Raw genomic sequence first — 15593 nt, 5'->3', positions numbered from 1 at the left:
GCCTGCATTTACCATGGTGGTAAATACAGAATGTGCATCTACGTAGATGGGTTATCATTGTGGCATTGGCTGTGAGGAAGCACAAGAAATTCATTAAAAATAAATGTCAGCGAAATTCACTGAATTAAAAAAACTGAATTTTGAAGTAGAAGGAATACATGTAAATGTAAAAGGTCATTTTACAAGCTTGCTTTTAGAAATCATTTGTAAAGACAAAAAGGTTGGTGTATCCTAACTGGGAACTGATAGCATTGTTCTCACTTATGTTTTAGTATGTAAAGGCTCCTGTGCCACTGTTCAACTTACCCGATGAAAGGGCCATAGCCAAACCGAAACGTTGTTACTCACTGAATGCCCTCACAATAAATCTTCAAGCACTGAATCTTCAGAGTGTGAGTATTTGATTTTTTTTTATCAGGATACACCACCAACCTTTAGTCTTTACATGCTTTTTTTCTACATATTTTCATGTATCACCTCCTATATTACCTAAACCACAATCTCTCCTTTCAAACAATTTAGGGCCAAGTGGCCCCCTTGGCCATTAAGTCTCATTGATTTTCCTCACAGCACCCTTCTCCATATACCAACAACCATGGGAAAACTAGGGCGACCCAAGTTAGCATGGCTAAAGGTCAATGGCTGGTCTGAAGTCATTTGTGATTTTTATCTAAAGAATGAGGGCAAAGGGGGCAGTTCCACCTAATATGTTTAAAATTTGTGCTGTATTATAAATGTATATGAAAAATGCATCCCACATTTCACTGTAGCTGGCTTTCTATAGCCATTAATGAGATCAAAATGTATGTAGAACATCATAGAAATTTGAACAAAGGTTTCAGTTGTAAGGCTTGAATTACATAGGTATTTTTAAATTTTTAAAAAGTCTATACAGCATGAGTGTGCATTTTTATAAGGGTGTTTTAAACAGAGATGGAGAAGGAAAAGGGGTAAAATCACCTATAACTTCCCCCAAATATCTTTACATGCCAACAAATGCTTCATTTATTTGTGGATGTTTCAAGTGTTTATAAGCATTTATGAGCTTTTAAAGTGTTTATGGACATTTTGGAATAAACAAAAGCCACACGCTATGTTTTCTTTGCAGTACAAAATGAAACTCGTAAAAGCACCTCTTTGCCTACTACCACATAGGAATTAATGAATATTTCACACATAGACATTTAAATGCAGCTCTTTAAAGCTGGAAAAAAAGGCCTATAAACTATTTTATTGTATGGATGTAGCCAATGCATTTCAGGGGTTTGACAAGTTCAACTCTCGTACCTTTCCAACTTTTATTGATCACAGACTTGTTTACACTTCTTCTATAGGTCTGTTTATTAAGAAATACTCTTGCCAAAACAAGGCATATTTTTAGCAACATTGTTTTGCAAAACTTGCCGTATGTTTTGTATATTCAGTGCAAAAAGGGTTAAAAAATAAAATTTGGTAAATGTTTCTTTTTACCGGTGTTTGTGTTTAATAATAGTTTTGCTACACTTAAAAGTATACAAAGCATGGCAAAGTTATTTGTTATCTTACTTTTGTGCTTTTTACAAGAAATTGAAAAAAAAATAAAATATATTATAAAATAAACATTAAAAAAATCAGCAAAAATGATAGCTAAGGAGAAAAGGACAGTAAGATGATAATTAGGGAATAATAAAGGGTTTAATAAAAATACATTTTTTGGAAGGTTTCTTCATGTGATGCTATATGCTTAACAATGAACCACAGTCACACCTTTGATCTATATGAGAATGAGATAATAAATACAATATAAGAATACAGAGTTTCACTGTATTACTCATTGACAATTGCTGATTATCCAAAAATGTAATTTAGCACAGGAACCACATTTTTACAGTCTCTCCTGTTAGGTAGTACCTAGTAATTTCCATTCAAATTTATTAAACTTTGACATTTTTAGGACATATCTCCTCTATTTAAAAACCTCTAGTAGTAAATACACTCATTGCATGGAAATGATATCTCAGATAAAAGGAAATAAACCCCAGAAAATCATTGGCTTCTTGTATACAATACATATTTAACACTTAAAATCTATTCACACTACTTTTTGAAAGAATCCTCATCCATAACCATTTAAGACTCCTACCAGGACATAAGTCACCCAGCTGCTCTCACTCACGACACTGAATAAAGAAATTCAATCTTTTAACCAAGTGGCCGAAGGGAGGCAAAACAAATGTATATTTACGCTTGGAAATCTAAGGCACCAGCTGCCTATGTGGTTTTTATTTAACAGTCATTTCATGGGAGAACTAAAACTTATAGGACAATGCAGGTTACAAGTCATACTACTCTCTGTGTTTTAGGGATCAGTTAATTTGCACATAACTAAAAATTGTTAAAATAGGTTATATACAGTGATCTAGCAGCTCTGCCATAATAAACAACAGAAGGGTTCTCATTTAGATGAAATTCTTCTCTAATATGCGTCATTACTTTGTTACTAAAGTTTATCTCAATTCATAAATAAAACAATAGAACCCATCATTTTTAATGTATATTTCATGCTAATAGTTTAGTGTATTTTATGTATTCCAGTTAGAATGGTGTTGTTAAACATCTGTGAAATCTAATATATTTATGTATCAATATGAAAACCCCATAGTCAACGTATATTTAATGAGCCAAAGAGCATACAGCAACCAGTTAGCAATTACTGGTAATTGCTCAAAGTGCTTTAAAGTGAGATATTTCTGCACTTTGTACATAACTGTGTATTTAAATGTCTGTGGCTGTTTTTTTGGGTACCTGTTCATTAGTCCAATTATATAATATGTCATCCCTAAGCCTTCAGGTATGCCAACAGAATAACATTTATGGACTCTACAAAAATTGTTTCTCTATATTTTTATTTTCAGTTCAATGGAATGTTAACTTTTTGACTGTACACTGTAAATTTGCCTATATATTCATTATACATTTTAAATAAAATGTATAACATGCATAAAATAACAAGAAATAATCATTGTCTACCTAACGTTAATAAAAATCAGAGATACTCTAGAGTCAAACTTAATTATTTGTCCTTTATCTTTCCTTCATATCACTGCTTGCTTTATAATAGGTAATTGATTTTGCTTTGGAGGCTTTGATAACATGGTACATCTAAAATCTTTACAATCCAAATGTCTGAACATATGGCCCATAGCACGAGAAGCTTAAAGGTATTGCAACTGACTCAATAATTTGAGATTTTATCTAGCAGGAGTTAATAGGGTTTATATTGGAGCCCCAGCAGAAATAGAAATGTTACTTTTTATTACTTTGTAGAATGCAATGAAGTGAAATCATTTTAACCTAAAACAGACTGACAAACTATACTTTATTTGTAGAGTAGTTTTCACTGCCTTTTTGTTGCTTGCTCTCTTAAGGCACAGCACTTTGTATTCAATGTAATAGTAGACACTAGTAAATAAAAATGCACATTCCCTTTTCATATTTCCATATAGTTCACTTATCTAAAATGTTTTGTTATGGACAGTGTACAAACTGTATGTGGAGAGATCAGGAAACTACTGTAATTTTGGTTGCTGGCTCATTATACAGTCAACCCCTTCTGTATCTTCTAGATTTTAGGCTTTGTGGTTAATATAAGGTCAGTGTCACCCATTCCTACAAAGAATAAAAAATTGAAAGCCATAATACAACATACATCTTTAAGGCATCCCCCAAGCATGGTATAACCTTTTGCATTGATAGATGTCCTCCATGGCAGTGTCTGGCTCCCAGTGCTTTTTTGATAGTAGTTTGCCCCAATGACCAGATTTGGCTCTCATAGGCTTTACTGGGGTCCAGCTCTCTGGTTACTCTAAAGTAACTTCAAATGAGTTTCATTGAGCCCTTCCTGAACTGATCATGGGCAGATTCACTCATCCCTACTAGTGACCATTGTCACTAGTAATAAAAGTAAGAGGAAGCTTGCCGAAAGGGACACTTCTTGTGGTTAAAACTGTCTAAGATAAGACCAAAAAAGTGGTTATAACTCTCCAATTCTATCCAAAGTTAAAAATCCAATTGAAATATCACTATGAAGCTGTCTATGCAAAAATGCTTCAATAAGTGGTGCCGTTCTTACTTTTCAAATACTTCACCCAACGGCTTTTTTTTGTAGATTGGGTATACCTGTTAATGTTGTAATTTTTTACATTTTTTCTTAATGACATAACGTTTTCTTTGACTTGTTTTCTAATTTTCAATCTTTTGCAGCTGAAATCTCGTGTTGTAATGACACCATTAGCAATTTCACCACCACGCAGTACCCCAGAGCCAGATATTAGCTCCATTCCTCAGGATGCAGCAACTGTGCCCAATTCCACTATCCCACAGGCACTCACAGGTACAAAATGTTATTAGATGAAAAACTATCAGTATTTAAAATTTTTTTAAATAGCAATCAATTTTAGGTTACTATACGCTAAAAACTTTTAAAAATGCAGAACCATTCTCAGTCACTGTCTGAATATATGTATATGTTGTGCTTGGTCATTTCTAATATTAATTTTTACTTTTTTTACATTTCAGTTTGCATTTATGTGAACAAACAAGGTAACACAGGACCTTACCTTGACAGAAAAAAGGTCCAGCAACTGCCTGATCACTTTGGGCCGGAGCGCCCTTCCATGGTATTGCAGCAAGCAGTGCAAGCCTGCATTGACTGTGCTCACCAGCAGAAAAGTGTATTCTCCCTTGTAAAGCAAGGTTATGGAGGAGAAATGGTCTCAGGTAAATGAAGAACACTTACACTTATCTTATTCTAGGCCATTTGCAAAACAAGTGCATTTGATTTGTATACCCATATTTTTAAAAGACTAAAACCAGACGTCCACTGTCCTCTGTGTTTCCATCTGACCGGAGAGCAGTCTTTCATTGTGCATGTTGCATTTTTTCTGCCTAAATTGCCTCATATTCCTTAACCACTTGCCATTATGTATGCTCCTTTCTATAACAACTGAAGCTCAGAACTACAAACAAACTACATAGCTAGGGGATTTTAACAGCATTTTAGAACATGTTTTAAATACCTTCTATGATTATTATTCTGATCCTTATCAATGACCTGATGTTGCAAGGTTGACAGAGTTGTGGAAATAGCAGCATTCAAATGCATGGCAATACTCTTACCTTTTTTCGACTTTTGGTTCCTCCTCACGTATTGACCTGATTTGAGAAATAGAGAAGCTCTACTACTGTTGCTTGCTGAGTCCTACTTGTCAGGTGGTCTCTCGGATCACAAGCCCCTATGGTTGAATCTAGATCTGTTCCCAGTCGCTGCTCCAAAGCAGTTGAGGCAGGCATTTCCAAAGCCTACTAGGGATGCATTTAAAGCTGTAGCTCAAGGGTGTATATTTCAACTAATTAGGCAGCTAGGAAAGAGAAACATTTTCTGATTGAGCTGCAGTGCCATTGTTAAGCCCACTATGCTGAGGAGTACTTTTCAGATTCTCTGAAGGCTCTGCTGAGAGATTTGAATTTGCAGTTTAGTGGCCTAGCCCACTGTTCAATTAAAAGGCAAAAGGAGTAATATTTTTGAAAATGGCGACAAGAATTAGAAAACTTTTGCCATACTTGTCACTGAATCTAGACCTCAAGCCAATGTCCCATGCCTTTTGGCTAGAGATAGACGTTTTCACCACAGGTTTGTTCATATGATTTGTTTTACACCAGCTAGGGTTGTTAGAATTTTTCCATCTGGTGTATCCTCTTTGTGACACTGTTCCCTGCACCATATTTCTTCTTCAATTTTGGTTCTTGCCCAGCAATTTTATCTTTTTGGCAGGAAATTGTACATTTTCGTCTCCTAATGTATCTCTATTTATCCCTCTCCTAACATCTTTATTTGTTGGGTTTAGTGGAAACAATTTTAGGAAGCTCAAATCTTGAATTGGAAGAATTCCACCCCACCTACTCTGGTTGTAAGGAAAGGCCCCCATTGTTTTGTCAATATACTTGTAGAAGACAAATTATGATAGCAGAGGCACTTTCACTTCAGACGTTACTTATTCAAGAAGTGATGCTGCCCCCTCTCACCTCCTTAGCCTTAATATTGAATATTGAGGTATATTTTTACAGTAAAAATAGAAATCAGTCAAGCTTAAAAGATAGCAAAGTGCTCACACCATCTGATCTGAAGTTAAACACCTCACATATAGGCAAATTAACGGTGCCGGTGATTTGATTATAGTTCTAGATAAGGTTAGTATATTCTATTGCAAGATATCTCTAGTGCTAGGTTGTACATTTTAATATACCTTATTCAGGTGAGGACTAGGATCCCTTGGCATTGGATGCAAACACGATCAACTGGCATTTTTATAGCAAGTGCAGTTTTATTTGAGCTAAAAGAAAAGAATACTAAATATTATGTGCTACTATGCTGTGTTTAGTGGCCATGGTGGCGTTGTCTTAAAAACAGTTCATACTTTTTCACATATTTATGCCAAAATGGGGAACCAAAGCAGAAAATTATGGAGAATGTATGAGACATTTATATATATCCTCTATTCTTCTTTGGTGAAAACTTTACTTTGATGAATGAAATGTATTCTCCAAGACTGGGGAAGATAGATTATCATGGGTAAACCTGGGTTATCCAGAAAAACTAGAATGGATCTGGTCCAAGATTGAAAACTTTTGCCAAATATTAACAAATTATTTTAATCCTTTCAAGTTTGCTGTATCACCCAGGTTCTCCATGATAGTCTATTTTCTCCAGTCTTGAAGAACTTTAATAAATCAGGTCCATTCTGTAAGTTTTCCCAGCCCATTGATAACAAGCCAGTTATTCTGGCAAGTGGACCAGAGGTTCAGTTGGCCATGTTGGACACACACACACACAATCTCTTTTGCATATATAATGGCAGCTCTCTGTATTTGTTTGGGCTGCTGCCTATAAATGTATTTTGGGTTGGCAACCCTAAAGTGAATTACAGCTGTGGTACAATACACGACTAATAGTTGAGAGCAAATGAATGGTATAAGTTGTGGTCAGGATATAGCTTTCAGTCTTTTAAGAATCTCTGCGTAAGAAATACTTTCCCAGAGCACTGGAAATCTATGTTGTTATGTGAAGGTCTTATATTCCAAGTTAGATCCAGCCCTGCATTTTAGTTTAGAAAAAACTAGAAGCCACAATTTTTTTTAACTGGCTGGAAGTTTTACAAAAAATATACAAAAAAAAAATACACCTATGCAACTCTTTGGTTTAAAAAAAAAAAAAAAATAAAGTAAACATATTGGGCCCGATTTATCAAAATTCTCAAAGTTTTGCCTGATCACACAGGTTCTCCTATGATAGGTAATCTTCTCCAGTCTTGGAGAGCTATAATAAATTACACCCATTTTGTTCTATAGATCTATGTGTAGCAACGAGTTGTTTTCTATTCACTTTTTAATTAGTAAAATGTGAGGTGGATGTTACATATAAATCTAACACTAATACAATGCTTTACCACAATGCACACAAAAGTGTGATGTGTCCTTCTCTTGCAGCACTAGGTCCCAGGAAAAATGTCATAATTTACAATATTTATATGTGGAGCAATTTAAAGAGGGATATATAACATTGGCATTATTATTTATTTTTTTTTTTTTTGAATGAGCACAGAAATTATGCTTTGCTTGTACTCAGTTTGCAGGCACTTGCTGTTTACCAGCTATGTACAATGTGCACACTGTTCAGACTTGTAAAGATAAATGTGATGTGTTCATTTGTGTTTAATGGCTTCATTAGCTGTTTTTGAAACTAGCTGTAAATTTTGGTATGCTGCAGTCTTCCGGCACACTGTCTAACTGATATTGTAAATGTGCTTAGAATGATATTGTGCAATGCATCAAAACATATACTGTAATCCAAGAGTAAATTAAGTGGGGAATGGAAGTCATCTAACAGAAAGACTTTTGAGTACCAGTACAATCATGTAGTTTGAATTTTGTACCTAGCAGTCTTTCTCTTCTAAACCTTTTAGTTTAGTAAAGAATCATTTTCCATTGTTAAGAAACCATAGCTATGATATATACACTTAAAATCTAAAAATCTCTTACTTTAACAGTACTAGGTTGAGTATCCTAGATTTTTTTTGTCTGTAACCCTTTCATTATCAGAATTTATTAATGCCTAGATACCAAGAAGTTCAACAGCCTTAGAAAACTGTGGTTAAATGATAATAACTTCACAACTAACCTGCATTATTATATCCTGTGGGGTTTGGAATACTTGATAGTAGCAAAGTTATGTGCATGATTGCCCAGGATGATTTCTTTGAAAACTAATCCACAACACAGGCTTCAAATTTTAGCTAACAGGCTTAGAAGGACCAGTAAGGAGACTTCTGTTTAAACTAGCTAGACCTTTTGTTATAGAAGGGTAACACAGACTAGCCATAGTGTTAGTGAACTAAAAGCTATCGCAGGAAACACATTGGAAATCAAACTGCATAGAGAGAGATTAAGGCCAGGAGACTCTACTTTAATTCTGATTGTTAGCTTAATGGTCAATGGACCTTTTGCTGTCTTTTTTGTTGCTCATATTATTGGGTATTATTTTGTCTTTAATTTTATTTTGTGATTAATTTAAGTCAACCTTTTTTCAAAACTTCCCTAAATCAAAAAATGTGCATGTATTTATTTTTGGGGATATACTGCTTATCATTTTATGGTTATAGGGACTATTTTAGGTTAATATTATTATTATTATTAATAATAATAATATTAATAATAATAATAATAATAATAATAAACAGGATTTATATAGCACCAACATCTTATGCAGCGCTGTACATTAAATAAGGGTTTCAAATGACAGATACAGACAGTGACACAGGAAGAAGAGAGGACGAAGAGCTTACAATCTAGGAAGTGGGGGAAGCATCACACAATAGGAGGGGAGATAAGAAGTAGTGGGAAGTAGTGAGGGTTTAAGAGGCAGAAGAAGATGGGTAGGCAAGGTTAAACAGGTTTACTTGCTGCAGGGCTTCCCTTTAAAGAAGGCTTTTGTTTCGGGGTGCCATTTTAGGGCTTTCATTTCTGTTCTATTATATTTGTTGACATGGATGTTTATTATGTTTACATGTAATGTCCCCCTAAACCACCTTTTTAAAATGGGGTGGTGAAGGTGGAGCACCTACTTGTTTCTGAACATCTGTTGGTACATTGTATGAAAGAAAAAAATGCTATGTCCCTAAACTCACAGGACAGTGAATTAACCCGTACAGTAATGTTAACAACAGTAATGTTAACCCCACCCAACATTGGTGGTCAGTTGCAAAGTTTTTTTAACCGACCATGCTCCCACACCACTCTCTCCCTGATGATGCCAGGACAGAACTATATATCTGTGTGGCAGAGATCATTTCACATAACAGTATTTTATGTGTACTCTGCAAAGTGACCAATAGGTGACCACACAAAGACAGCAAGATCACCTGTGCTGGATACCAGGGGACAAGTCTTTTATTTTAATGTCAGTCCCCCATCTAGAAATCAAGATTGTAACAGCTGTCTACCCTATCTTTAACTACAAAAAAAAGGTTTGGCCTGCGAAATATGGATTAAACATCCCTTTAATTACCAGTACCTGTTGGCCCTCCCAAAAAATTATATTTTATTTGTGCCGTGGGTTAACAGGCTTTATGTTGGGTGGTAATGTGTATTGGTTTAGGACAGTCCTTTCTTTTGAATAAATTGCCTAGTGCACCAAAAAGCAAGAAAAAATGCATTTACCATTACTTACAATGAAGCATATTACGACTCATAGAAGTGTTTTTATCTCATGTTGTGCTGCAATGCAGGTGCATTAGGAAAGCACATTGGGTACTCTTTAGTATGGCATTACTGTGCCTTACCATTACAGTGTACCTTTGTTAACTGGTTTTTGTCATGTATTGTGTATTGCCATTTTTAACTGGTCCTGATAAAAGTAAATAAAAATAAATCCTCAAAATACAAGTATATATTGGCTTACTGATGTTGTCTTACTGATACATATTGGCATCAATTCACTGGTAGGTGCTGTAAGTTCAGTTGTTGAAACAGTGTTATTTTTTGTCTTGTAAAATGAAAGTTGAATATTCATCTTGCAGAAATGACAACAATTACAGCACCAGTCATTTCAAAGATTATAAAGGAAAAAACATTAACAAGAAGCAGACACATCCTTAAGTAAAAAAAAAAAGCAGATGAAACAAGGATGACTTGAAATAAACTCTCTTAGTTCTAGAGAAATGAAAAACATACAAATAAAATACGCTTTTTGAAATTTCTCAGCCGTTCCTGATTTTGTAGCTGCTGAGATAATTAGTAAGCTGTCTTTCCCACAAAGAGAATTAATTAGAGCAAGAAAGGATCCAGCACATACAAAGCATACCGACAAACCTATGAATACTATAGTGGGTTGCAGAGCTGCCACTAATGTATCATTATGCTGCACAATTTATGACACCATCAATGACTGTCATAGACAAAAAATTGTATTTCAGCAGACAAATTGCCTGGTGCTGAGAAAGATAATTGGAAATGTTAAAGACTAAAGAGAAATGACTCATTGAGAAAAAAGGGGTGTCTCATAGTTATTTGCAGCTATTTATTCAAGTATGTTTAAAACAAAGTAAATAGTATGTTTTAAAAAACAAAGAAAATATAAAAGAAAAAGCACATCTTTCAATTTTTTCGTATTTATAAGGTTTAGTTTAGTGTTTGTAAATAGTTGAGTTGGCACTGTTTAAGGTGTACCTATCATGACAGAAAGATAGTAGTTGAATTGGTAGTAAAAAAAAATCTAGTTCCCTCTGCTTATTATTGCTGCTGATTCTGATCATAATTTTTTTCATTACATAAAGTTTAAAACTGCTGTTTTTCCACTACTTTAGTCCTGGTGCCAATAGTTATTAGAAACTGTGTTGTGTAGGGTAACATCCAGCAATAAACAATGGGTTGTGTGATGTACTAAATCACCCATTAGCGATGTGACTATAAGCGGTCGTGCAGATACTTATGTCGTAGGCATGGCTTATTGTCGTCACATCAGAAAGCCTTGAGCCAATTTATACAGCCACCTCTGGGACACATGCATTTAGACAGGAAGGGGGCTAGAACCAGCAAACCACATTTTTATGGTAAACATTTTTTATTACACACGTTTTAGCTAACTAAGCAATACAAAGTTTAAAATTTAGATCAACTGTACGTGGTATTAATGAAGACATGTTTGAAAATGTATTGTCTTTTTGCATTTGTATATCTGTGTGCTGAATAGGAATTGGTGAAATTCCTGATTTGCCCAGTGAGTCCAGCTATGTTAAAAGATGAGATTCCACAAAGATCCATCCTGATGCTGGCAGCTACCTGCTGCATAGTGGTAGCTTCTGTTAGACTCTGTCAGTGAGTCATTTATCCTAATAGCACTCTCAGGACCTCATGAAAGATTTTCTTGTAGGGTCCAGCAGTAAAAGCTTTAAGAGTCACATGTCTACAATACAGGACCCTTATGCAGTAAAGCTGTCTGTGCAGAATGGATCTTCAAGGAATTGCACATTTGGACAGTACCAGACCAATCAAAGTTAAATATTAGTGAAAAGATTTTTATTATGTTGCATGTTTATTTCTAGGCTTCATTTCTCCCATTTTGAGAATGGGTAAGGAATACTATGCACACCTGTACCAATTCCCCAGGGTGAAAGTGGATATCTGCGGGCCCCTTAATAAAGGGGCTTCTAGAATCCAATAGGATCCCCCCCACCAGACCCCTACATCATTGCAGTCAGGTTGCGGAGATGTAGCCCTTTCTTCCTGCAAGGACCTTTGCCATCTTTGGGGGCATATAGGGATATGGTTTGCCAAAAAGTAGGGTCTACATGCTTTTTGCCCTCCTCCTTCTTTAGCAAGCAGATTTCCAGGAACTTTATTAGCTAGGAAGATGGTATACTTGCTGCCCCTCCATTGAGTGCCAAAACATTTAAATGGATCTGGTTTTAATCATTTTGGGGGGGCATATACCCTTTTTTTATTATTATTATTATTATTATTATTAATAATAATAATAATAATAATAATAATAATAAAGGGCATCCTAAAGACGTTATAATTGTTACAATTATTTTCATTCTCTTCTTTAATACTACAACTGTTCATTGCAATACAAAAAGTTTTACCTACAGTGGTATTTATAATTGTGTTAAAGTGTCCCATTTCAGAAATCCTGCTGACCAAGACAAAAAAAATATTGTATATGCAAGTCTTGGAGTCCTGGACATCCTGGGCAATTTAGTAACAATACTTTGCTCAGTGGCTTTACAACCAAGTTGCAAAAGTCAAAATCTCCTTATGGTAATTTTTATTGTGACATTTGAATTTCTAATTTTGACTTCAATGCAGCTAAAATTTCTATGTTCATCCCTACCACTGAATAGAGTCAAATACTTTATTGCTGAACTACATGTTATGTGGATTTTATAGATGTTGACACAGGGAACATTATCATCCCGATGTTGCCAGGGGTTCCTTTAACAATGAGCCGTTTGTTACTCTCAAATTGATTTAAGGGGGAACTGTACTAAAAATAATAAAACACCACTTATCTTTACTTCCGCAAAGCCCCTGATCGCTCCATACCTGGCCTTGATTGGGTCCTATGCTGTCCTGGCGTCCTCCTTCGTCCCAGTGTGGAGGAAGAGCCGGATGCCACCATCTTCTTCATGCCGATTGCTTTTTTCGGCTATGTCACCCGAACTTGTACTGCGCACATGCAAGATTGGGTGACGTAGCCTGCTGTAACTAAGAAAGTGTGCTGATCTCACTGTGCATGCAGAAGGGGGGGGCTATGCCCTTTTGATTAAAAAAAAAAAAAGGAAGCTAATTTTTCCTTTATATAAAAACGTTATCTATCCTTTGGTGATATGTCTACTGTAAGTGATACCAATTATCTTTTTGGCTTTATCTGTAAGAGTGACATTCTTCCCACTGGCCAGCAATGTATGAGGCATTCTTCTCACTGACCACCACACTAATGTACTGTGAGCTGTGGATGTGTTTTTATACCAGTGGTCCCCTAAGACCTAAGTTATTTCAAGGGTTTCTCTATGTTACAAAGGTCAAGAAACACACAATAGAAAAGCTAGTGGGTACCTGAGCTGAATAATCATTATACATAACCATTCATGTATAGAATATGCCAGAGGAGAGACTGAAAAAACCATCTTCCAACTGTCAGATCAAAATTGCAAATTAGACAGTTTTCTATTGTCTAAAATCCACTCATGTATAGTATCTGTATGCTGTTTTCAAATGCATTTATATGTTTATTTACCTTTTTAAATTATTTTCTTTTTAATTGCTTAAACAGTACAAGACTAAGAAATAAAATAAACAAATTTTCCATATGTGCTGATAATAATTCAATGTGTTCAAAAAAACTATCCTGTTGTGTGATTATAAATGTTAGGAACAAGAATGGCTGAAAAATTGCTTTATCCACTCATTGCTCTTCCGTTTTCAGTACACTACACCCCCCCCAGATTGCAAAATGTGCTTTGATTTCTACTAAACTGACAGCAAGACAAGTGCATGTAATAAAATAATGGTATTGTTGCTGTTTTGCAGTGTCTGCTTCATTTGAGGGAAAGCAGCATCTCCTCAGCCTGCCTGTGGTGAACAGCATAGGGTATGTCCTGCGCTTCCTAAAAAAGCTCTGCCGCAGCCTCATCTGTGACAATCTGTTCAGCAATCAACCATTTGTACAGTATAGCACCACCTCAGACAACCCTAAGGAATATGACACTGGCAGGATGGAGACAGGTAAGTCTCACTTTTTAAAAAAATAATTTTCAGTGACCTGAAATAAGGAGCAAATTGCTTTTTAAAAAACAACAAACTAGAGAAGTGTATTTTTCTTTTTATTGTTTTTTTTTTTATGCATGTTCTTACCAATCTTCATAAAATAATTTAATTCATGAATCTCATTTGCACTGTTTCCTTAATTTTAGCTGTGGATGAACCAGGACAGCTTGCCAATATTTAAAGTATATAAAAAAAACCAAAAGTTTTTGTTTTAGTTTTGGATACACCAGTGTTTTTTGCGGTGCATGTCCCCATGACCCACTGTAATTGGCCTGGTGCCCATTGCCACAAAGGCTAAAAGTTAGTCCAAAATACAGTTGCTATCAGAACAAGAATAAAGGGAAATCTTTCAATGTCCACACTTGTTCCAGTACGTTTTGAATATTATAACAATCACCTAGAAGGGAATCTTCAGGATAGGAATATGGGAGTTACCATTGCCAGTTTGTTACTAATAACACATTGCCTCAGAGTTGTCAACACAACTTTTTCATTACTGAAAACAAGTCACTGAAAACAGGCATTTCCATATTAGAAATCTGTCATCTGACTAGCACAATCTTGTTCCAGATCAGTTGTTTGCCAAACAATAAAGAAAGTTTTCTGGATGAATGTTCTGGAGAATGCATCTTTACAAGCATTTCTGCAAAAGCAGCTTCTACTCTCTTTTTGTAGTAAACCGATGCACACATTTTTTTTTTCCGTTTTCCCGGGGTAATGACCTTACTGATACCTGGATTGCTGTACCAGAAGTGGTACACTGTTTTTTAAAATTATAGACCTGTAACTTACAGAAATATGGCCAAACAAGGGTCTAGTAGATATCCTGAATATAATAAAGTTTGAAACACACAATCATGTCAATATATAATTAACTTTAATATAAAATTAAATAAAAAACACAAAAATCAGCTTAAACCAGAATGCATAAATATATCAAAAATACTGAAAATGCATAAATTCTGTATACTGTAAAGTACTATAGTTTTCTAAAACACCTCCTTAGTGTGGTACATTTTAAAACACATACCAGCAAATCTGGAATGGATCTTGTCCAGGATTGTAAACATTTGCTAACAAAAAGCAAATTACTTTTAGGAAGTCTATTCCAGATTTGCTGGATCACCCAGCTTCACTAATGAAAGTGTATCCTCTCCAGTCCCGGAAAGCTTTAATAAATCAGGCCCAAAGTGAGTAATGCTTTGCTAAACATTTTATATATTTTGGTTGTTCACGTTCAAGCAGTGCTGTATCTCTTAGCAGAAACTGTCATACCAGAGGATTACCTGGTGGACCCTGTGAATACAAAGCGATACAGTGTTGACCCTTCTGATTCTGCTTTCAACTATATGAGTTCCCTTTATCCTGGAAGACAAAGCAATGGAGAGGGACGTCTGAGTGGTGGAGGTGGAGGAAGCTCTTCTTCATGTAATCACCGGTCCAGTCAAATGTCTTCAGGAGGGCAAGCATCAGCAGGCTTAAGACGCCAAACATCAAGTCCCACTAGAAGTGGAAATTATCTTGAGGGAAACAGAAGTGGTAATAAAACAAACCTTTTACTTACTTTTATAGTAACTACATAATACAAAAATAATAAAAAAAATGCATACTTACTATAACCCCTCTTATCTTTCTACATGAAAATCTACCTCTATGACTAATGTTCTTCAGAGATAAAACTCTGAACTGGGTGGTGTAAATTTCTGTGCCTTGTTGCCTCACCACACTGT

At 35.4% G+C, this 15593-nt stretch overlaps 1 protein-coding gene across 5 annotated transcripts in view; it reads left to right on the top strand.

Annotated features, from left to right (window-relative positions):
- Nucleotides 1-15593, top strand: part of SCML4 (Scm polycomb group protein like 4) — a 62124-nt gene that overhangs the window by 35858 nt on the left and 10673 nt on the right. For 3 of the 5 annotated variants that reach the window (XR_011920359.1, XM_072408724.1, XM_072408725.1), the window contains exons 3-7: nt 273-392; nt 4243-4372; nt 4558-4758; nt 13627-13821; nt 15124-15402. Coding sequence is in view for 4 of the 5 variants with exons in the window: in XM_072408724.1 (XP_072264825.1) it covers nt 273-392; nt 4243-4372; nt 4558-4758; nt 13627-13821; nt 15124-15402 (925 nt within the window). In the remaining variant the exon portion in view is untranslated. The remainder of the gene's footprint in view (nt 1-272; nt 393-4242; nt 4373-4557; nt 4759-13626; nt 13822-15123; nt 15403-15593) is intronic. The other 2 variants (XM_072408726.1, XM_072408727.1) reach the window with 2 other exon arrangements.

This window comes from Pyxicephalus adspersus, chromosome 4 (assembly GCF_032062135.1).
Source record: "Pyxicephalus adspersus chromosome 4, UCB_Pads_2.0, whole genome shotgun sequence".
In the NCBI taxonomy this organism is placed as follows: Eukaryota; Metazoa; Chordata; class Amphibia; order Anura; family Pyxicephalidae; genus Pyxicephalus; species Pyxicephalus adspersus.
The sequence above is the reverse complement of the archived record's forward strand: the minus strand, read 5'-3'. Positions and strand labels throughout refer to the sequence as shown.